This window comes from Pteronotus mesoamericanus, unplaced genomic scaffold, assembly GCF_021234165.1.
Source record: "Pteronotus mesoamericanus isolate MK-2021 breed Mesoamerican mustached bat unplaced genomic scaffold, CSHL_Meso_final scaffold_99, whole genome shotgun sequence".
NCBI classification, from domain to species: domain Eukaryota; kingdom Metazoa; phylum Chordata; class Mammalia; order Chiroptera; family Mormoopidae; genus Pteronotus; species Pteronotus mesoamericanus.
In genome coordinates this window covers 12237328-12258801 of record NW_026555330.1, presented here as the reverse complement: position 1 = coordinate 12258801, position 21474 = coordinate 12237328, and the positions used below count along the sequence as shown (strand labels likewise).

The following is a 21474-nucleotide window of genomic DNA, read 5'->3' as shown; positions in this document are numbered from 1 at the left end:
CTCCCTGCGCGCTTCTGCCGAGACGGCCGAAGGACATTCTTTTGTTAATTTCCCGACAGGACAGGGGGCCCGCTCCAGTCGCCCTCACCCGTCTCCGCCCCCGGGGGGGCCTCGCCCGCCCCGCCCCGCCCCCTACTATAAAGGTGGGCATTTGTGATGGTTTTGCGCCCACACGGGCGGCCCAAATCAGAGTACGAGGGGGGCCGGATGGGAACGTTTTCTCGCGTGCGAACAAAGCACACGTTCTATCAGAGTCCACTCTGTGTAGAGGAAACCAGTACGAGAGCTGAGCTAGGAGGTAGCACTTTTGTTTTCATTTTTATTTTTTATACAGACGGACCTCCATCGGCGGTGGGGTGGGGGTTGGTTGGAAGATGAGCCAGAGGGGAGGCAGGGCACGGAGAGCTGAGGTCTGTGTGCGCGCGTGTGTGCAAGAGTTTAGAAGAACGTGGGTGCGTGGATGCAGAGAGCGGGGGACGCAGCGCATCCCAGCCGCTACCTCCCACCGCTTCATTCACAAGTTTCGGGTCCGGAGGCCGTGCCCGGCTCCTGCGGGCCCAGAGCCCCGCTTCGCTCACAGCAATTGGCGGACGGCAACAAAGCCTTAGCAACCGGCTCTTGATGACCCCGCGGGGCGCTTGGTGACGGGCGCCAGCCGCGCAGAGCCAGGAGCCGGCTGTCCCTTTAAGGGATGGCCGCGGAGCCGTGAAAGTGGAGGGGCAGCGGGAGGGCGGGGAGGAAGGTCTGGGGGCGGGCCCGGGGGGAGGAGGACGAGGAGGAGGAGGAGGAAGAGTTGCTGCTGAAAGGAGGCGGTGAAGGAGGAGTCGGGGCTGCCGCTGCCAGCCCCGGGCATCGGAGTCCTCCCCGCTGCCGCGCCGAGTAGCCACGGGCGCGATCGGGGCCAGAAGTCGGCTGCTCCATGATCACTCTGGGAGCCGGGAGGAGACTTTGCCCGGCCGTGCGAGCGGCTCTGCGTTTCCCAGGCCAGGCGGCGGCGGAGCAGCGGCGACAGCCGGGTCCCGGTCGGAGCGGCCACAGCCCGGGGCGTGTGCGTCCCGCGTGGAGCAGTCTCGGGTTCCCCACGGAATGTCCCCGGGGCGCCCGGCGCGCTGACCCCCCGGCCGCCTCCGCCTTCGGCGCCCGCTGCCTCTCGCGGACCGGCTCGCTGTTCGGGACTGCAGGCTCCCCGGCTCCAGGGCAGGGGGGAAGCCCCCGGGGGCGGGTGTCCTCAGCGGGCCACGACCCAGCCCTCCCCCGTGCGTATCTCGCTTAAGATGGCAGCGGAGTCAGGGGAACTAATCGGGGCTTGCGAGTTCATGAAAGGTGAGGAGCAGCCGCCCCGCCTCCTCCGATCCCCCTGGGCCCCCACTCCTCACTTGTCGCCCCTACGACCCAACCGCTACCCGGGCTTCTCCGGGGCCCCGGGGTCTTGCAGCTGGCGCGCGCGCGCTCAGCCTCCCTCGCCACCGTCCTCTCCCCCAGGACCCCCTGCTTCCGGCTTCTCTGTCTTTCTTGCGTCCCTCGTTCCCTCCGCAGCTCCCTCGGATGGCCTCCCCGCGGGTCACGGGACAGCGCCGGCTTCTGCCCGGCTCCCGCACGCAGCCGCTCGGAGGCGCGGGGCGGGCGGGGGGGGGGCGCGGGGGCTGCTGCACCGGAGGATCCTTTAGGTCGTCTTTATCTCAGTCTTACCGGCCTCGGTGTTCGGGACCCCCCCGCCCCCCGCCCTCCATCACACCCCGCTGTCTCTCCTCCCTTCCTCTTCTCAATTCCCCGAGCCGTAGGGGAAGGCTCGCCTCTCTTCCCCTTCCGCAGTGGCTGGAGATTTCTGAACCCAACTTGCATCTCCAGTTCTACGGGTCCCCCGGCTTCCAGGCGCCCCCCCTCGACTTCTGAGCGCTCCCTCGGCTTCTTCGCGCTCCGGCTGGCTGGAACCGAGGGTGCCGGGGCGCTCTGCCCCGCGTCGAGCCCCTCCTCACTCGGGTCCTCTGCGCGCCTCTCCGACTGCTGTGCTCTTCTCGCGTCTCCGTCCCTTTCTGGGAGAGATCAGGTTTCTGCAAGAATCCCACGTGTGAATGGTCCTTAAATAATGGGTCGCCTTGGTTATTTTGATCTTCCGTGTATTGTCACCACCCCCACCTCCAGCTTCCCCCCTTCTCACATGTTTTCTCCCATCTTTTAAACTTGTCTTTCAGATCGGTTATATTTTGCTACTTTAAGGAATAGACCAAAAAGCACAGTAAATATCCACTATTTCTCCATCGATGAGGAGCTGGTCTATGAAAAGTAAGTTTGTATTTTTTTGTCTCTTTCTCAACCATTTATCTTATGGGCTCTTTGATGAAGAAACACTATGCACCGTTAGCCGTTTTATCCACTTTCCCCTGTGGTGCAAGTGTAAAAATGCCAATTTTGCAAGGCTCAGGTGCTTGGGGAGAGGCGCAGGGAAGGTGCACGGGATTCGAACCTGTCCACACCTCAGGCCTTTTGGACCTCTGTGTGTGTTAGTTCTTCTGGCCCCCAGGGCAGCCTTGCAGTTGTGGACGGCTAACCCTCCCGGAGCAGGACCAGGGAGAGAGCCCTCTGTCCTTGACAGACTCTAATGGCCTGTGAGTCGCCTCTTCAGTGGCCTGTGAGTCGCCGGGTGTGTGTGGATCAGCCTCGGAGTCCAGGCAGTGGGCGTGTTCCGGGGGCTCCAGCCTTGGCGGTGCACAGGCTGCTGTTGGTGCTCAGCACGGTTTTGTTTGTGTGGCATGTTGTTTTGGAAAATGGGACGCACAAAGCTGGATTCAAGTTTTTTCCCTGTGAGGAAGATGACTTTACCCGTGTGACAAGTGTTCTCCTTGGGTGCTCCGAGCCTGGCAGGGTCGTTTCCCTCCCCTGCACCCCGGGGTGGTGCAGGAGTGTGGTTTACTCTCCTTGGTTACTTTGCTTTTCTGGGATTTGGATTCGAGAGAGTAAGATAAGAGTGTGGAACTGTTTTCTGCGGAGGACCGTTGGTCTGCAGGCAAAAGGTATCTTAATACTCAATAGGAAGTATAGTAAAAATTTAATTAGAGCCAAATCTCTATTCAATAAAAGCAACAGATAATAAGGAACAAGAAGGCTGAATTGACTTGATTATGTCCTTTTATTGAAAGAGCTGATGTTTCAGAGTAGTCTAATATATTCTAACAAACATTTAATTTTACCTTCTTGCTTTATCTAAATGTGCAATTCGAGGAAGCGAATTAAATGAACCGTAGTCACTCTAGTTAGCTTCCTAGGACTTGTCCTGGTTAAAGGGACTTGGGCGGTTCGAGCATTGGTGGGCCCCGCCAGGCATCCCAAGAGTGAGTATCCTCGAGCTTATCTTACATGATGGAAAACAATCTTTGATTGTCACTTCTTCCTCGGGACTCTTGAAACTGATGTCTTGGGGACATTCTCCCCGGGGAGCAAGGCGCTCCTTGAGTGGCTGAAGTGAAAGTGGTCATGAAAGGGCCCTTTGCCGCGGCTCTGAAGCCCCGAGCGGCTGCGGGAAAGGTTTGAGCCCCAGGTGTCAGGTTACAGCTGGGCCCCGGAGGGAGACCGAGGGAGCACTCTGGGGCCCGACGCCTGACCCCCTGCACCTGTGTGACGTCACTGCCTGCAGGGTTTACTGAGAGCTCGCTAGCTCTGTTGTTGGGAACGGGCACTGGGGGCATTGGTGTGGCTTTCTTTTGGCGGGCTCCGGAGTCCGAGGGTCGGGATGGCGTCTGTGCCATCCCGTCCAGTCCTGCGGTGGCTCACGTGCTCGAGGTTGTTCACAGGAACATGCTCCAGCCACTGAGGTCTGAGTTGCTGCTCTTGGATGGTAGATCCGGCAGAGAATTACATGTAGCCGGAGCTCGACGGTTTTTTGGTTGCCTCTCGTACACACTCCGACTGGGGACCGAACCCACAACCCGGGCCCGTGCCCTGACTGGGAGTTGAACCGGCGACCTTTCTCTTTGCGCCATGACGAGCCCCACGGGTCGGGACGATGAGGACCACGTTTGGTGTGATTTTTAGGTGGGCATTCCAGGATAGGACTACCAGTCACACTCCTCTAATATTTATTACCAGTGTCTTATAAAGATAGACTGGTCTGGAGACTGTCCGTTTATACCGTGAGTTTTGATGTGGTTGGCATCTAGGATGAGGCCTTCGGTCTGGCAGAGCCTGTCCTCTGGCCTCGACTTGCCCAACGGCCATGGCACAGCGGTGGCTGTGTTGCTGACCCCCAACAGCTCTGTCTGACCCAGCAGACCACGCAGGGCTGGATGGTGCCAGTGCAGCGAATGCGCACGCGCCTTCAAGGAGCTCCAGGCCTGGCGGGAGAATGGCAGGGCCGCAGTGAGCCCTGGGCTCCGAGGGGCTCCCCGGCGGGTGGGCGCAGGTCTGGGTGAGGGGCTCATGGGGCAGTTGAGGTTGGCTTGGAGGCGGCGGAGTCTCACCAGGCCTGGGTGTGAGGGGAGAGCTGCCAGAAGGGAGCAGAGCCGGGGTGCAGGGGGTGCTCTGCGGCTCCGTGGGCGCTCGGGGACTGCTAAGTCCTCCAGTTTGCCCGGCGTGTATACAGGGCAAGTGGGGATGTGCAATCTGAAGCCGGGAGGTCAGCTGGAGACAGATTGAGTGTCAGCGCGAGGAGCCGCGGCGTCCTGGAACGCTGTGGGAGGCTCCTGAGGGCCGTGGGGGCACGGTAAGCCTGAGTCTGTGCTCCGAATAATCGCGAACGTTACGGAGCATTTAAATGCGTGCCAGCTGCTGTCCGTCGTAGGTGCTTCACTTGCACTGCAGCCCCAGGAGGCAGGTACGATGATCATGCTTCATGTGCATGTGACGAGGGGCCTTGCCCAAAGCCACGGAAGTACGAGGTAGTGGGGCTGGAATAGGTAGCCAAGCTCTCTGGTGCTGGAGGACATTTATCCTTTCTCAACGTATTAATACCCTAGATGGATTCAACAAGAGGTAGAAGCCCACTTAGAAGAATGTTAGGATGTTTGGGGTGAAGAAATCAAGGCCTCGGTTAGGGTTGGTGGCAGTGGTGGCGGTGGCGAGGAGGGGCCCGAATCCGTGGGCTTGGCAGCAGGTCAGGCGGGCGGGAGGGTGGGGTGCTGAGGAGCAGGAGGGGTGGAAGCAGTCCCCACGGCAGCGGGGATCGCGGCGAGCCTGCCGGAGCCGTTACCTGAAGCCTTTGAAAGGGAACCTTTCACAGGGCAAGGGGTGCAAGCGCCGGCCTCGGCGCGAGGACCAGGCGTTCCGTTTCGGTTACGTTGACTGTAAGGAATTTCAGGGCTATCCCGTAAACGTGAAGTTCTTCTGTGGGGCAGTTTCCCCCAAAGTAACGGCAGTGCAGTGAGAATGGTGAGAAGTCTGGGGAGAAAGAAAGAGAAGACATCAAGGTCTGAACGCCATCGGCGGGGCCCGGGTGACAGCAGAAAGGGCCGAGGACAGAAACACTGGAGTCCCTGACGTGTCAGCGCCCCTTCTTCCGGAGAACGGGAGGGGCTGCAAAGCCCCGGGAAGGGCATGAGGTAGGGACCTGGGCTCTGGCCATGGAGGGCGGCTTGTGGCGAGGACAATCTCGGCCGTCCTATCATAACGTACCTGTCTGTCTCCAAGGAGAGGGGACACATGATCACCCAGCCCCCAGACAGCCCCGGGCCTGTGTCCTTATCTGCCCAGTGCTGAATGCAGGGCTGCCTGTCTGGCTTCCTTGGTCACCTCGGAAATGCAGCTGTTATTTTCTGAATCTGGAAGTAGACGCCTTAAACAGGAGGCTGTGGGCGTTCCGGTGAGAGCTGTGTTTCGTGCAGATTGTCATTCGGGACGATAGTGCCCAGGCTTCAGCGGGCAGCCTCCCGAGAAGCCGGCGGAGAAAATTTCGCCCAGTGGCCTCAGGAGGGAAGGAAGGCTCTTTGTTAGACGTGCAAGTCTGAATGCTCTGCTCGCTTTATAAATAGAACTTACCATGTTAGTACAGAGGCCTGAGCAGCTTTACTAAAATGTGGCCGATAAGAGAGCATGCGTTATATCCCTGGGTTATGATTTCACAGAGCAGAATTAAAATCAGAGTATAATCTAACCCACTTGTGGGACAAAAGGTCCCATGAAAAGGGAACCTTTCAAAGATTTCTCTGTGTCTGATTCAGCTGCCGCTAAGGCCCGACTCTCCAGAAAGGACAGTTCTCAGGTTTGGGAAGAGGGCCTGTAATCCACATGCAGGCTTACTCTTTATAACTTGGCTCACATTTTTTTGGCCGCAAAGTGTGCAAAATCAAATACGCGGATCGTCATACCCTTCCCGCGCCCGCTGTGGCGACGCTGGTGCGGGGAGGCGGGTCTGCTGCGGGGAGGCGGGTCTGCCGCGAAGGGCGGGGGAGGGCTGTTCACGTCCAGCCGTGCCTGCATTCGCCTCTTCCCTCCCTGGCTTTGCGGAGGGCAGGGCTGCCCAGGCAGCGGGGAGCGCCCCGTGGTCACGGTCTGGGGACCGACGAGGAGCAGGCGCTGAAGCGGGTTGGAGAATTTCACCCACGTTGTAAGCACCGAGGAAGGGGCCGCCTCTGTGAGGACTCGGTAGCTCGTGTGCAGATGTAAATAATGTAAAACGTTCAGTTTTCATTTACACTTTATTAAAGCAGCCCGATATGACCGCCAGGGACTTTGGATAAATAATTTATGGAAGAATGATTTCTTTTCTGGGGTCGGTAGCGTAGGTTTGAGTCAAAATGTGAACCTGGGGCATCTTGGAAATACAGAGACACTTCTCTTGCCTGGAAATGTGTGTGGGAATGGAGTATATTTAGGTGAGGTAAAAGTGAGAAGAAACCTTTTCCCTTTTTAAGTTAATTTTTATTTATATATAGTCTAAAAAATTTCTTAAACTTTTAAATTTGATTTTAGGGAGGGAGGGACGGGGGGGGGGGAGAGAGAGAGACAGACAGACAGACATCGATTTGTTGTTCCACTTACTGATGCATTTGTTGGTTGTTTCTTACATGTGCCCTGGCCGGGATTGACCCCTCACCTTTGGTGTATCGGGATGACGCTCTAACAACTGAGCACCTGTTCAGGGCTTAATTTTTATTTCAAATTGAATATGTGGCAAGTAGGTTGCTTTAATGGAAAGGAGCATGCACTTCAGCACCCGCTCACACACCCCTGTGCGTGAGCTCCGGGCCCTCCCTGGGCAGCCCGCCCCCTGCAGATCACTGGGGTGTAGGCGGAAGAGGGGGTTTGGTTGAATTCAGAGACGCATCGCAGCACGTAAAGCCCTGTGCCAGGCGGCATTCTCTGTGCTTTGCACCCATTAAGTCAGTTAATCTTCAGAACAGCCCTTGGAGTTAGGTGCTATTATTGTGACCACTTTACAGATGAGGAAACTGAGTCCCATAGAGCGTAAGTAGAGCCTGCGGTCATTGAGCTGGAGAGTGGCTGAGCTGGGATTCACACTGCAGGCAGTGGGCCGGGGAGACCACACTCTTAGGCTTCCAGCAAGTTCCCAGTTGCCCTGAGCGGGAGGCTTTGCCCTTCCCTCTGCGCCTGGACCTTCCAACTTGGGCAGCGATGGCTTTGGTGAGAAACGTGGAGCTGACTGTGTGCAGAGACGTCATGTGCTGGCTGTACCCGGAAATGTGTGGCGGTAACTCAAGATTTTTTTTTTTTATGGCTACACTTTTGTGAGTATAATTTTACTCTTTCTCCTTGCAGTGGACTGTTGAGAGAGGGACAGAAAGAGAGAGAGAGTAAATTGAGTTAATTATCATCATATATTAATAGGACGATTGAAGACAAAAGGAGCCAGTTTTCATAAGCCTCCGAGAACTGCTTTTGCAGGCCGATGAAATAACCTCGCTGCTTGTAGCTGGTTTAACGTAAGATGTAACGGTTTCTGTATAGGATCTTCCTAAAAAACTCAGAAAATTCTTTGGATTTTAAAACATGGTAGGTTTATACTTTCCTCCCCCTTTCTCCTTCCTTCTACCCTAGCCTGGCCAAAATCGCCCAGTATTGTTCAGGGCCGCTTTGTCCACGCTGTGTCACGCACCTGAGGTTTAGGCCTGTGCTTGCGTGCGGGTGCGTGTGAGTCTCTGTGTACATGACTAACAGCACTGGTCTAGTGATGAGGAAGTAGACATATCTGTGCACATTGCCCAGTTTTGTGACCCACTGGAGTCCAATGCTCCCGTCTAGATCTTGACTTATTTAAACACTGGCTGCGCTGACCTCTTTGGCATTCGCAGTGGGCCACTCATCTTTGCTATCAGCTCCTTCAGTTTGCTGGAGATAAACTCGGTGAAAATGCAAGTCTTAACTGAGGCGCTAAGGACTCGGTTCAGGAGGGTGAGTCTCTTTATCAGGCAGCCTGACAGAGGTCCAAATGGGCCACCAGGAGTCCAGCAGGGAGCTGTCCCCGCCCATCCCTGCAGGGCCAGTCCCCGCAGGCAGGTTTATTTTGTTTGAAGTAAGCTCCTGGGACGTGAGCTGTTCTCCTCTGTAAGTTCATAAACACATTCCGTAGCCAGCAGTCAGTGACTTTTACTGAGCCGCAGCTGAATACACCTTTGTGACTGAAAAAAGGAAAACAAACACATTAACATTTTTATGGGAAATGAAAAAAGCATCACTTAAGCCTCATAAGCAGTCGCAAGCTGCTGTGGAAGGAACGAACATTAAGTTGGGATAGATTTTGGTACCGAGCACTCTGCCAGTGCTCTGGGGACACACAAAGACAGGGGGAGGAAGCAGACGCAAATACAGGGCAATAAATAATGACAAAAGCTGCAAATGCGCAGTGAGGGGTCCGGGGAAGGAAGTGGTTATTACTGCCAGGGAGATGGAGCCTCACAGTGACGTCTGAGCGAGCTTTGCGAGGGTGTGGAAGAGCAAAGAGTATATTTTATGATGTCCTCAAGAACAAGTGCTACCTGATTTTGCTTACTATTAATAGTGGCCCGCCAGCCAGGACAGTGCCGGGGGCACAGATTTCAGCTGAATGAAGGAGTGTGTGAACGAGGAAGGACAGAGGGAAAGAAAGACATTTCAGTGTTTGGGACCAGCAAGATTCTGTCAGGTCAGGTCAGGCGAAATGTTTGAATGCAGGGGGTGCACTGGCGAGGCTGGACATGTTTTTGCGGGGGACTGGGTTACGAGGGGGCATTTGGATCTCAGTTCTGCTGGTCTGTGAATGGCAGAGAGACCCACCAGAGCTGCGCTTTTGGACAGTGCTCCTGGGGCCAGCAGTGGGGTATGCCAGGTCCTAGCAATGGACCTGAAAGGCCAGGTTGGGGAGGGGCTCGGAAGGATGGGTTGACCAGATGAACGGAGAGGAAGAGGAGGAGGAGGAGGAGGAGGAGGAGGAGGAGGAGGAGGAGGAGGAGGAGGAGGAGGAATTGAAGGTAAATTCAAAGTTTCTGGCTTAAAATCAGAAGGAGAAGCTGCTTCTTGTTGCTTTGTTTTATTTTGGGGAGGGGAAGACAAAATAAAAAGGGGGGTCTCTTATGAAAGTAATAGAGGATCTTCATCTTTTGGGATCTTTAGGCAGAAAATAAACAATGCCCATCCTGGATATTTAGATACTTCCTTGTTCAAAGTCTGGGGAGGTGGGTGGGACGTCTGACCTCTGGTTCCTTATTGGCTCACTGATGCAGCTGGGCTTTCTGCACTTCAGTGTGGAATTCAGTTTCTTAACAAATATATTTTTAAGCATTAGGTTTCATTTAATTAAAATTTGATTTTATTAGTGATAAAAAAGAAAAAGATAAAAAAAAGGAAAAAAACAATACACAAGCCCTGGCCAGGTAGCTCAGTTGGTTGGAGTGTTGTCTTGATACACCAAGGTTGCAGGTTCAATCCTCAGTCAGGACACATACAAGAAGCAATCAGTGAATGCATAAATAAGTGGAACAACAAATTGATATTTCTCTCTCTCTCTCTGTTCTTGCCTCTCTTTCTCTCCGTCTTTAAGCTCAATAAATAAAAATTTAAAAAAAAGAAAACAAATTTATAAAATGATTTGATTAGTCAGCTAAATACTTTCAGGACCACCAAAGACTCAGCTGTTGCTCTATTTATGGAAAGTGCATAATATTCCCAGTCCCCAGCCACCTGGAAACATCTGGTACGTGGTCAAAATTATTTGTGACTGACAGTGAATTCTTTATAGAAAACAGCGTGTGTGAACTATAGATTTTGCATAAAGTATTTCATTTATGTATTAACATAATATTTTTGTCTTAAGGATGTTCACATCCTATTGATGGACTGAAGGATTTGCTTGTTTGGACTTGTTCTTTTGTTAAAACATTTAATTTTCTTTGGAGAACCAGAAAAAATGGTTGATTTCAGATTTGCTGTCTTCAATGGCTGCACTCCACTCACGCATTCACTCAGCCTGTCTAGGACGCAGCACGTTAGGGAGGCAGCGTCTACAAGGATCTGGGGACTCCCCTCTAGAAATATCCAAGTATATTTCAAATATTCAGATATCAAAAATTTCAATATCAAGTACCAAGGCTTTACAATTTATGGGAACCTTTCAGAAGTGGATCTATATTTCCGCCTTTTTGAAGAATTTATTGATCGGCTGTTTTCCCTGTTGTTAGGAATACCTGGGTTGTACAGTTTCACTGTAATTCAGGGGCAGCTTTAGAGGCGCCTAAAGAATAAGGGGCCCTCTGATTATGTAGCCGATGGTATCTGTTTGCTACACATCTTGTGTCATGCGGTTGTTTTACTTTATTGCCAGTTTTTATTGATGATTGACGACAGGGGTCCCCCTTATCTGCGGTTTTGCCTTCCTTGGTTTCAGTTACCTGTGGTTAACCGCGGTCCAAAAATATTAAATGGAAAATTCCAGAAATAGAGAATTCATAGGTTTTAAGTTTCTCGCTGCTCTGAGTCGCGTGATCAAGTCCCGTGCCATCCCTCTCTCTCGTCCAGAATGTGAATCATCCCTTTGTCCGCGTTGTGAACACACTACTTGCCGCTGGTCACTTAACAGCCCTCTCAGTTATCAGATCGACTGTCACGGTGTCACCGGGCTTGTGTTCAAGTCACCCTTACTTTACTTAATAATGGCCCCAGAAGCATGCCTATAACTTTCATTACAGTGTCTTGTTGAATTGTTCTATTTTACTACCGTTAAACTCTTACTGTGTCTAATGTGTAAAATAAACTTCATCGCAGGGGTGTAGGTATAGGAAAAACCTCATATCTACGAGGTTCGATACTGTCGGCACTTTCAGGCACCTACTGGGAGTCGTGGGACGTATCCCCTGTGGAGAACGGGACAACTGTGCCGCCTGAGTGACGGACTTTCTGGGGGGTTTGTTGGTATCACTGTCGGTGCGCCAGCCACTGTCTGTGTGATGCGCCGAATACACTCTGGGCATGGAAATCAGACATCACATTTTGTTAGCCTTTGGTGCAACGTAAGACTAAATAGACTGAATGAGACTGAGACTCTCTTAGAAACTCAGGCAAAGGGCGTGGGTTTTATGGCAGACTTCAGAAAAAACAGGACGACTTTGTGTTTTGGGGCTTATTTGTGATTCTCCTTTATATTCCAGATGAGATTTCTGAACTGTGTAACTGATTTACTTCCTCCCTTCCCTCCTTCCTTTTACTTTATCTGTATTGTTGACACTATAGCAGATGTCCCCCTTCCCCCCCTTCGCCCCCCCCCCCAGCCCCCCCCCCCCCCGCTTCCCTTTGGCCATCACCGCACTGTTCTCTGTGCCCATGAGTTACTCATATATGTTCTTTGGCTCATCCCTTCACCTTATTCTATACATTTCTATATGCTTCTTGTGCTGTACATTTCTCTTTCTTTTAAGAGAGTATAGAGTTAAGATAGCGTTTTCATTAATCCTAGCAGCCAATGTATTGAATCTCTGCAGCTGAATTAATCTGGAATGTTAGAAACATTTTTTTTTTTTTCTGAGTGTGAGACAAAAACAACTATTAGCCAGGTCTCCTCTGGACGCTGTGGACGGTGGGCTTGTAGAACAGCGCCTCTCCCTCGAGCCCAAAACCGTGCGGCTCTGCGGGCCTCCAGCCCCCCAAACCCCGAAGGCCATGGCCGATTGCCGCTCGGCAGCTCTCTCGGGCAGAGGGAAGGGGCTCCTAAGTCAAAGGCAGTTGGGCCATGCATATAGTTGGGGGCAGGCTCTTTAGCTGGGGGGTTGGGTCCGATCCAGCCACATTTGGAGCAAGCCAGCACCCCAGGTGCAGGCTGTGGGGGGTCCTGTGCGCGGGAGCTCCTACCTTCCCCTGCACGGGAGGCGGCCGATCTCGCAGGCTCCACAGCTCGGAGCCCAGTGGGTGGCGGGAGACCGTTAAACCAATATTTAGACACTGGGTTATTTCTAAGTGCTCAGAAGGGAAGACCTAATTGTTCTTTGGAAACACCTAACAACAGAGCCTGGCCTGCGAGCTGGGCGGGCTGTGTCGGGGTGGGTGGGGGCGCGTGGACCCGCAGTGGGATCTGGGACGCATTTCTGTGTGATGGGAGCTGAGGCCTACGCCTAAGTAGGAGTTTTCTAGGCCGGGGAGGGTGAGATGCCACAGGCCTGCGGCAGGAACGAAACCAGATCGTTTGGCTGGAGTTTACTAGTGCAAAATGGTGGAAATGGTACAAAATGAGGCCCCAAAGGGGTAGGTGGGGGCTGTACCACCCCGGGCCTCACGGGTGTGTTTTAGGGTCTTGGTTTTAATTCCAAGAGCTTAGAGAGGCCATGGGATCACCTCCATGGCTTAGAGCACTTGCTTTCCTTTCCAGAGCCTCAGTGGTTCTGCAAGGTGTGAGGAGGGCGAATCTGTTATACACGGGGTCGGGGGGTGGGGGAGGGCACCACCCCGTCCTCTGCCAGCGCCACATGCATGATGCCCTGGTGCCTCCCAGACCTGCTTTGACAGAGCGTTTAGTTCACTCGGCTGGAGAATGCGTCTGTGGGAGTGAATTTAATCTTGCCCGTGCATTCCTGAACTCCTCTCTTCTGTTTTCTTTAATCTGAGCCTGCAAGGGGGGTGTCGTTGATGGACTTGCTCCGAAGAGGGAAGCCACAGAATTGCAGACCCTGGTGCAGGGAGCCTCCCCGAGGCCGTCTAGTCTGTCGCTGAGCTTTCAAGGCCGGAGCCGTTCTACAGGAGCGGCAGCTGAAGCCGTCTGTGGCCCTGCTTCTTGCCCCGGGTTACGAGACGTCCAGCCCTGTAGAGATACTGTTTTATAAGAATCTCTTTGGGCCAGACTGAGGACAGTTGCTGGGAAGCACGATCGTAAATGCTGCAGAGAGAGACAGTTCTGCGCTGGGAATCAAGGAGGGCACGTAGGTTGGAGTGCAGGGGGCGGGAGAAAGCAAGGCGGGCACTGGGTTACAGAGCGGTTAAGATTATGTGGCTTGAGGGTGGTTTTGCTTATTTCAAAGGTGGGTTAATCTAGATATGCGAGAAAAATGGACCGGGCTGGCTTCGGGCAAAGATAAACCTCTTGCTAAAAAAGTTACGTGCCTGGGATGTGACCACCTGCCAGGACCTGCCCATTTAGGAATTTCTGATCAGGCCACCCTGTGGGGTTACCTTCCCTAGGGCCCCCTTTGCACCCTCAGTACTAAGAGGAGGAGGGTCCTCCATAGCCCCGGTGTCGTGTTCTCGGGTTTTCCTGAACACCGAGGTGAGGCACCGGGGGACAGGAGTGGGGTCTCTTCTTCCTCTGAGATCTCAGCAAGCGCCACACGTGATGTGGGTAAGTAACCGGTAATGATGTCCAGCTTCCCACCTTGCGAAGCGGTTTTCCGGCCTGTGCGTTTGTCCTCCAGCTGCGCAGAAAGCAGTGAGTTTCCGGGAGGAAGCTGGGAGGCCCTCCCGCTTCCTGAGGAGACCCCCAAAGGGAGATGCCTGCTGGGCGGGGACCCAGCCCCGGGGCCAGAGGTCCTGGGGAGGCGCTCGGACCATCGGCTGCGTCGTGCAGTGTAGACGACCAGAGTCGTCGACGTAAGAAACGCCCGGACCTGCAGAGAACTGTTGTAAGAGTTCATCTCAGCCAAGCCGGTGGCGCACGCCGCCGGGGAGCAGGATCGCAAGTGCTCTGGAGAGGGCTGGTTTCGCAGCTCTTCTGTGTTGGAATTAAGGCGGGAGTACCCGGGGGTGGGAGGAGGCAGGGCGGGGATTGGGTTACAGGACAGTGAACAAGATCATGTGCTCTCTTGGGGGTTACTACCCCCTCCGAGGGGTCGTGCTTCTGGTGTTTCAAAGGTGTGTTAACCCAGATGCGCAAGAACAGTGGACAGGGCTGGCTTACAACCTTTCACTAAAGAGGCCATAGGCCTGAGGCACGACTGCGCACCCTGAGCTGCCCCGTTAGGGATTTATGATCAGATCACCACCCTGTGGGGTAACTGTCTGTAGGCAGGGGGGTCCAACCTTTCAGTGTCTCTGGGCCCCACTGGAAGAAGAGGAGTTGTCTAGGGCGACGCATCAAATACACAAACGCTAACAAAAACTGATGAGTGAAAAAAAGGCTTTATGTAAACCTATGATTTTGTGTTGTGCTTCACTCATAGCCATGCTGGGCCACCTGCGGGCTGCGGGCTGCGGGCTGCGGGCTGGACACCCCTGCTAAGAGCTCTTTTCTCTTCCACATTATGATATATAAATTATAGAGGATAAGATAGAATCGTCTAGAAGGTAAACAATGGCCAGAAATGTGATGTGCTATGATGTGACATAATATAAACGGTAGCGAGTATATAATAAACTCTCGGATGAGAACTTTGGGCGCTCTCTAATTCAGCAGCTTCATTTGATGGATGAGGACGTGGGGTCCCGGAGAAGCTGAGATATCGGCCCAGAGGCCCTGAGCGACCCAGGAGGGAGTGGGCCCCCTGCTTCCCAGTGGCCTTTAGTTTTCCCTCGGATTCCCTGGCAGATGTGGAGCTGGGCAGCTTCCTGGTCGTGCAGCCTGCACTCTGTTTCCCGGAAGCCAGCGTCTGTGAGACTGTGCTCCATTATACTGTAAGGCCTTGAGCAAAATCTCGGACTGTACTTTGATCTTAGATTAGTGTTTGCTGAGCAAGTTCGGACTCTTTGGAACTTGACTATTGTGAGTTTCAGCCCCGTAGAGGAGCTTTATCACCTGCCCGGAGGGTTACTGATAATGCTTCAGTGATAGGGAAAATATTTGGGGGCGCGTGTAGTCCAGAGGGCTCTGCTGATGAGTTTCACCCAAATTTTATATGTACAGACATACAGACACACCATCTCATGGGGCAGTGGTGGCTGCTGTTACTAGTCACTTATCACACTGGGTTCGCATATTTCCTTGTCGTCTCTTTGGGTGGTGAGCTGCTTGTAGGCGAAGGAGTGGTGCTTAGCAGGCTTTCGGGAAAGAACGAGTGAGTGAATCAATGGACCAAAAAAGTGTCAGCAGTGCTGGTAAAACACTGAAGAGTTGGCATGCCTTAGTTTTCATCCTGTTTATTATAATGCAGTTAAGATTATTTTTTGTATTGTCGGCACTCTTAGATTCCTATGTTCACGGGCCCCTGAAACCCATATACTTTTATTAAGCAATGTCACCCCAATAAATTCAGTTTAGAAATATCTTAACTGGTACTGCCTGGCTCGGAGGCGGCAGTCATACATGTCGCTGAATGAATGAGTGTTGCTTGGAATGCAGCTCTTCTTTTGGCTGAGCGGAACATTTCAGATGCACCTTCTGATGTGTAAAAAAAGGTACTCCAGTGCTTTAAGCAATGATTCCTCCAGGAGTGGACCCTCTGCAATGAGAGTTGGTTCCGCAAAACCCACAGGAAATCCAGCAGGTAAGGGACGCGTGTTCATTGATTCATTCCTGAGAAGGGGGGGCGGAGGGCACTCTGAAATGATGACACATAAGGGGTCCGTGGTTTTCCTGCTCAGATGAGAGCGGCTTGCCCTTCTCTCCTGCAGCTGAGAGGAGGCGGGGGCCTTGCGAGGCTGTGGCTCTGGAGGCCTCTCCTGGGAAGCGCCAGGAGGGAGGAGACGCCGCCCAGCCTGGTCAATGTCCCTCTGCGTCCCTGTGGGTCTTATCTTGGCCGGCTCTCCCGCCCTGTCCGCTGTCCCCAGGCTGATGGCCTTCCATTCTTCCTCTTCTGCCCTGCCTGAGCCCAGCCCTTTCATTCCCTGCCTTGGATCCAAGGGCATATTTGACACCTCCTTAAAATTCTGCACGTCAATATCCATGCTCAAGTAGGAAAAAACAAGATACTGTAGATAAGCACCTTGCTCCCGATAACCTGAAGACCAGGAAATCTCTGAGGTCGACCCAGAGCTGCCTTCGTTGGTGCCGGCAGGTGCTGATTTGTGTACTTGTTTTCGTTTAGCTTCTTTTGAGTGGATTCTCGTTGGCAGGTCTCGGGCTGGTTAGTAACGAGGAGTTGTTGGCATAGGACATTTGGGATTCATGAGTGTTTTGTTCATAGTTAAAGCACAACCCCACGCTGCGAACCTTAGAAATAAAACAAAATCTTTTATTCCAAATCATTGAAAGTTTGCTTCCTTCCTCCCTCCCTCCCTCCCTCCCTTCCTTCCTTCCTTCCTTCCTTCCTTCCTTCCTTCCTTCCTTCCTTTTTGCATCTCTGTGTCCTTACTGTCATGATGCTTGTGGACAGGGACACTAATTTTGGTGTTACCTGGAATGTAAGTTCTAAAATATTGCTAACCTGGCTAACATGAATGAACATCCCTATGTGAGTTTGTATTCTTTACTTACGTAAGGCAAGTGGCTATTGGCAGATGTGACATAGGCGGCAGTGACTTATCTCTGATAGTGTAACTTGGGTAGCAGAAAAAAATGAAGTCAAATGATTCCCTCAAAACCAGGGGTTTTTGAGTATTTTTTTAAAAACTGGGTATTTAGTAAACATATGGTGTAGGCCAAATCGAAATTGAGCATCAAAATGTTCTTAACGAAAAGTAACTCATTAAGTTTTCTGTTACGAGTTGCCCATTTTCCAAGCAGATCAGTATGAAAATACAACCCCCGAGTGAGGGGCTTGCTCTGTAGTTGGGCACGGGAGGCCTCGCTGCGAAGACCGTTCGCGGGATGGGGTTGCGTGCGGAGCGGGTCGGCGGGGGGCTCGGACCGGGGGTTCTGGGAACTCGGAGAGGAGGTCCGCGCTCTCTAAGGTTGGCCTGTGGGATGACTGGGCAGCGGGGGAGCGAATTCAGATAATACGGGTGTGAGATGAGGCGGAGCTGGACTTTTGCTGCTGAAGTAGGAATGGCAAAGGGCGGGGGGTAACTAGAGCAGTAGCTTATTTGATGCGTGAAAGTGCAATTAACCCTGATTTGTTGGCCTCGTGTGGCGGAGGGGTCTCCTGCCTGGGGGAGAGGAGAAGCAGAGTCTTCAGTCTGGAGGGCTGACGGGAAGGGACGATGGGTTGAGTGTTGGACGTTCTGAGTTTCCGGCGGTGGGAGGCCTGGAGACGCGACGTCGAGCAGGAGGTAGCCGAAGGGGGACAAGACGGAGGCTGGGTCTCAGGCCAGGAGCTGCCTGTTTTCCGCAGGGGTAAGGGCTCCAGTCACGGCTGGGGACGACCTGCAGACTGATGGCCGTGTCCTGGAGGTGCCAGGGGGTTGAGAGAGGGAGCCCCGCCCATGTGTCATGAGTGACAGGGTTCAAGGGGAATGACACAGAGGCCACTGGATTTGGGACACTTGCACACTGAGAACAAAGTTCGAGGGGAATAGTTGGAGTTGGAACCCAGAGTCCGGGAACTTCACGATTAAGTAGGTGATAAAGAAATGAAACCAGGGGTGGCGAGGGCGGAGGAGAGAAGAGGGAGGCGCGCTGGTGATGGACAGAGACGTGACTTGGGGCGGTGGACACACGACACGGCGCACAGATGACGTGCTGTGGAATCGGGCCCCTGAAACGTGTATAATGTTGTTACCCAGTGTCCCCCCAATCCGTTCAATAAAACAGGGGAAAAAAGAGAAAACCAGGAAGTGCAGGCCACATATGTGTTATGTTCGTGTGGTTCTACCATTGCCTGCTTTGCAATCCTTTTACTTAATTAAGGTCCTGGCAGGGAGATAAAAGGAGGTGGAACTCAAAACTGTCCAATTAGTTCCCTGTTGAGAGACTGGTTAGAGTAACTGGAGGGCACTAGTAGGGTGAAGCCGTTGGTTATTTGGATGCCTGTGAATCAGTTATAAACTGGCCCTTATTCCTGAAGTTAATTGAAATTTGATTGCAACTTTAATGAAAATAACATGAGCACAGATGTTACTGAAAATTACATTTTTACTAACTACTATTTTTTTTTTTAAATCTCAGTTTCTATGCAGATTTCGGACCTCTGAACTTGGCAATGGTGTACAGATACTGCTGTAAACTAAACAAGAAACTAAAAGTGAGTATTGCGGTGATGTCTGTGTTTTGGTATTAAAAACTGGACCGTGAGGCTGACCGATGAGAGCGTTGTGTGCATGCCATTTAGTTGGGTAACACTGATCTTGGGAAATTGATGGGAGTCGTTCACGCAGAAGCTGAAATTGATCCTCCTGGGTACCCCACAAAGGACATGTTAACCTCTTTCATTTTTCAGGATGAACTGACATATGAGCTGAATGAAGTCATTGCAACAGTGATCTAAGAAAGAAAGCACAAAACCTTCCAGGTTGTCGTTAATGAGTCTATCAAATTCCCTCTGAGGCTGGCTTTCCTGAAAGCTGTGGTCTGCTCCTGGGCAGGGTTACCGGGTGCCGAAGGGGCTCACCCCCGCTTGGTGGGGGCCCTGGCTCAGACCGCTTTCTGCCCGATCAGGATCTAGGTTTTTGCGTATTTCTTGAATGGTGCGTCTCTGCAGAGTTAACGGCCGAGTAAGAGTGATGAACCAGCAGGGGCAGGGCATGGATTTTACTGGTTATGGCAGAATTTGGATCATACGTTGAATGTTCGTCTAGATTTTTTATTTTACATGTGGCTTTTTTTTTTTTTCCTGCTCTTAGACTCTAAGCATGTTACTAGAAAAGTGACATTGGTATTCCTAGTGTTGGTAAACCCATTTCATTGCGTAGAAAGAAATATTTATTTTTTCTTCCAATTTTCTAAATGAGGATCTAATATAGAATGTTTCCGTATGGAAGGTGAAATGCTTCACAGCATCCTCGTAAGGATACCGGCTAAATTACACGGCTCGCGTAGTGTATTCATGCCGTGAGATGTTCCTGGTGGGACCGTGCTGGTCCCTGTAGCTGCTGGTCACCTTTCGCTTGGATTTTTCTGAACTTAGGTATAAAAGACAATCTGTGGTGGAGAATTTCCTGTAAGATACGTTGTGTATTGATGAACTCACACATTTTTGCCATTGAGCTCAAAAGGCCAAATGGCCATCACATGCCACCAAAGTTATTTTTAAAGTCAGTAATTATATAACCTAAGATCTGTCGCAATGAACTTTTTAAGGAGTTAATTTGTAAAGTATTGTGTGACTCGAAGAGATGTGTGTAACTTTCCCTAAACCGATCTTCATTTTTCAGAAAAGAAGCTGCCGCCTACAGTTTAAAAAGTTGAAATTTTTGTAATCACCACGGAAGCACATAATATCCTAACATGGATTTCCTGTAAAAATATAAAATGGACTTTTAGTGGATGCGTTAACGAGGGAAAGATGATTTGTAAATAATAGTGGCCCATTTCTTCCTCGAAGGACCCAGGGATTTCCTTGCTTTCTTGGTTGGACCTGTTAGTATGTATGTGGTTGATGTGAACTGGGTACTGTAACGAGCAATTTGGGACCTTGCTACTTAACCTGCAGGGATCGAAGAGAAAGGAATCACTATTAGGACAAGGCAATTTCTGTCTGACTTGGTGCGCTGCTTATAGCAATTACACAGGTAGACGGACTGAATAGGACTGTTTGTTACTGTGCTCTATACTGAACACCGTGTGGGTAAGTGGGTCCATGGGCTCGTTTTGAGGTGTTTTCATTTACAGAGCTTTCCTTCGACATGATGAAAGTTTAATAAAGCCCGAACTGTCCCCTTGGTCCACTTCAGGTATCTGACGATCTAGTGGATGCCTGGAAGGACACGTCCAGCTTTAGTACAATTAGGGGGCACCCTGTTAGGTGCTGGAGGAATGTATTTTTCAAAACCCAGATGTTAAGAACTTCCAGGTTATGTCAAAGCGCACCCATCTCTTTATTAGGAGAAAAAAGACTGGTTTTACCAGTTGAAAGCTGCAACTGCTTCCACCTTGTAGAATCTCTTTCTTTCTCTAAAGATCATGGAGTTCTCACGGAGAGAATTACAGTAGCAAAAATATGTAGAAGAGCTTTATGCATTTTGAAGTCCCATACGGAAGCACGTGACTCATGGAACGTTTGTGACTGCCGGTAGGAAATCCAATGAAGGCAGTTCTTCCGCGAAGTGTAGGAACCCCTGCGCAGCCTTCTGGCCGCCGTGTGCATGTGAGGAAGCTGCCCGATGCGACTTCAGGAGTCGAAATGGCCATCGGGTCCAGGCTGCTGATGGCAGAGGCGCGGAGGGAGGCCCCGGAGGCACGTGGCGCGCCCAGGGCCGCAGGGCCGAGTCGCGGCCAGCGCGCCAGGCTCTTGACCGTACTTCTTATCCGTGCCCCTTCTCTCTGCCACGGGTGCGCAGTCACCTCCCGCTCGCTCACAGCGCTGCCCGACTGCCTCTCGAGGCGCCTCCGCCTCTCGGTACCAGCGACTGCCGCTCCAGCCGCGTTGCTCCCCGGAACCCAGGCTCCAGGCTGCGCTCACCTGACTGTGTCTTCTTGTTACACACCCCACGTTCGGTTTCTCAGCCCTGTGACATCTCAGACTCCCGCTGGTCCGTCAGCTGCCTGCTGCGGGCCTTGCCGGCAGCCCAGGGTCACCTGCTGCGGTTGCCTTCGGGCACCTGGCTTCCGTACCTTCTGTCTTCTTCGCCTTGACCCTTCCACCCTTGGCGCGTTTCCCAGTGGGTGAGGTCCTGCCCGCATTTCACTGATTCACTGCCCACGGCGGCCCCTCTGAGTGCCCCGCCCCGCCCCGCCCCGCACTTTGCCCCAGACCACACTGCCCCGCACAGTGGCCTGTGCCGCCCGGGTGGCCTGGAAGGCCCTGCCCTCTCTAGTTGAATAGCTCCTCGTTCCCTCAGACCTTGTTCAGGCACCTCCAGTTCTGGAAGACGCTCCCTGTCCTTCCGGACGCGGCTGGAGGTGCCTCCCCGGTTCATGCAGGAGCCCATTCCCGGTCAATTTTAATTACTGCCTGCTTGCGTCTGTCTTTCTCCCTAGACACGAGCTCCCAGGGCACGGAGACGTGCCTTGGAATTTTGCGTCCCCAGTGCCCAGCACAGGGCCACCAAACACGGGGAGACAAGTCAGGGTTTGTGGACCTTGACTGACCGGGCCTCTCACCCCTTCCCGCTAGCCTGCCCTCGGCCTGTGGACATCCTCGTTCCGCGCTGACTTCTCAGTCCTCT

At 52.5% G+C, this 21474-nt stretch overlaps 1 protein-coding gene across 2 annotated transcripts in view; it reads left to right on the top strand.

Moving 5' to 3' along the window:
- Positions 1-801: 801 nt before the first annotated feature.
- CDC14A (cell division cycle 14A) overlaps positions 802-21474 on the top strand; it is a 92874-nt gene continuing 72201 nt past the window's right edge. For both annotated transcript variants that reach the window (XM_054564997.1, XM_054564996.1), the window contains exons 1-3: positions 802-1323; positions 2193-2283; positions 18317-18392. In XM_054564997.1, coding sequence (XP_054420972.1) covers positions 1275-1323; positions 2193-2283; positions 18317-18392 — 216 coding nt within the window. In that variant the 5' untranslated portion in view covers positions 802-1274. The remainder of the gene's footprint in view (positions 1324-2192; positions 2284-18316; positions 18393-21474) is intronic.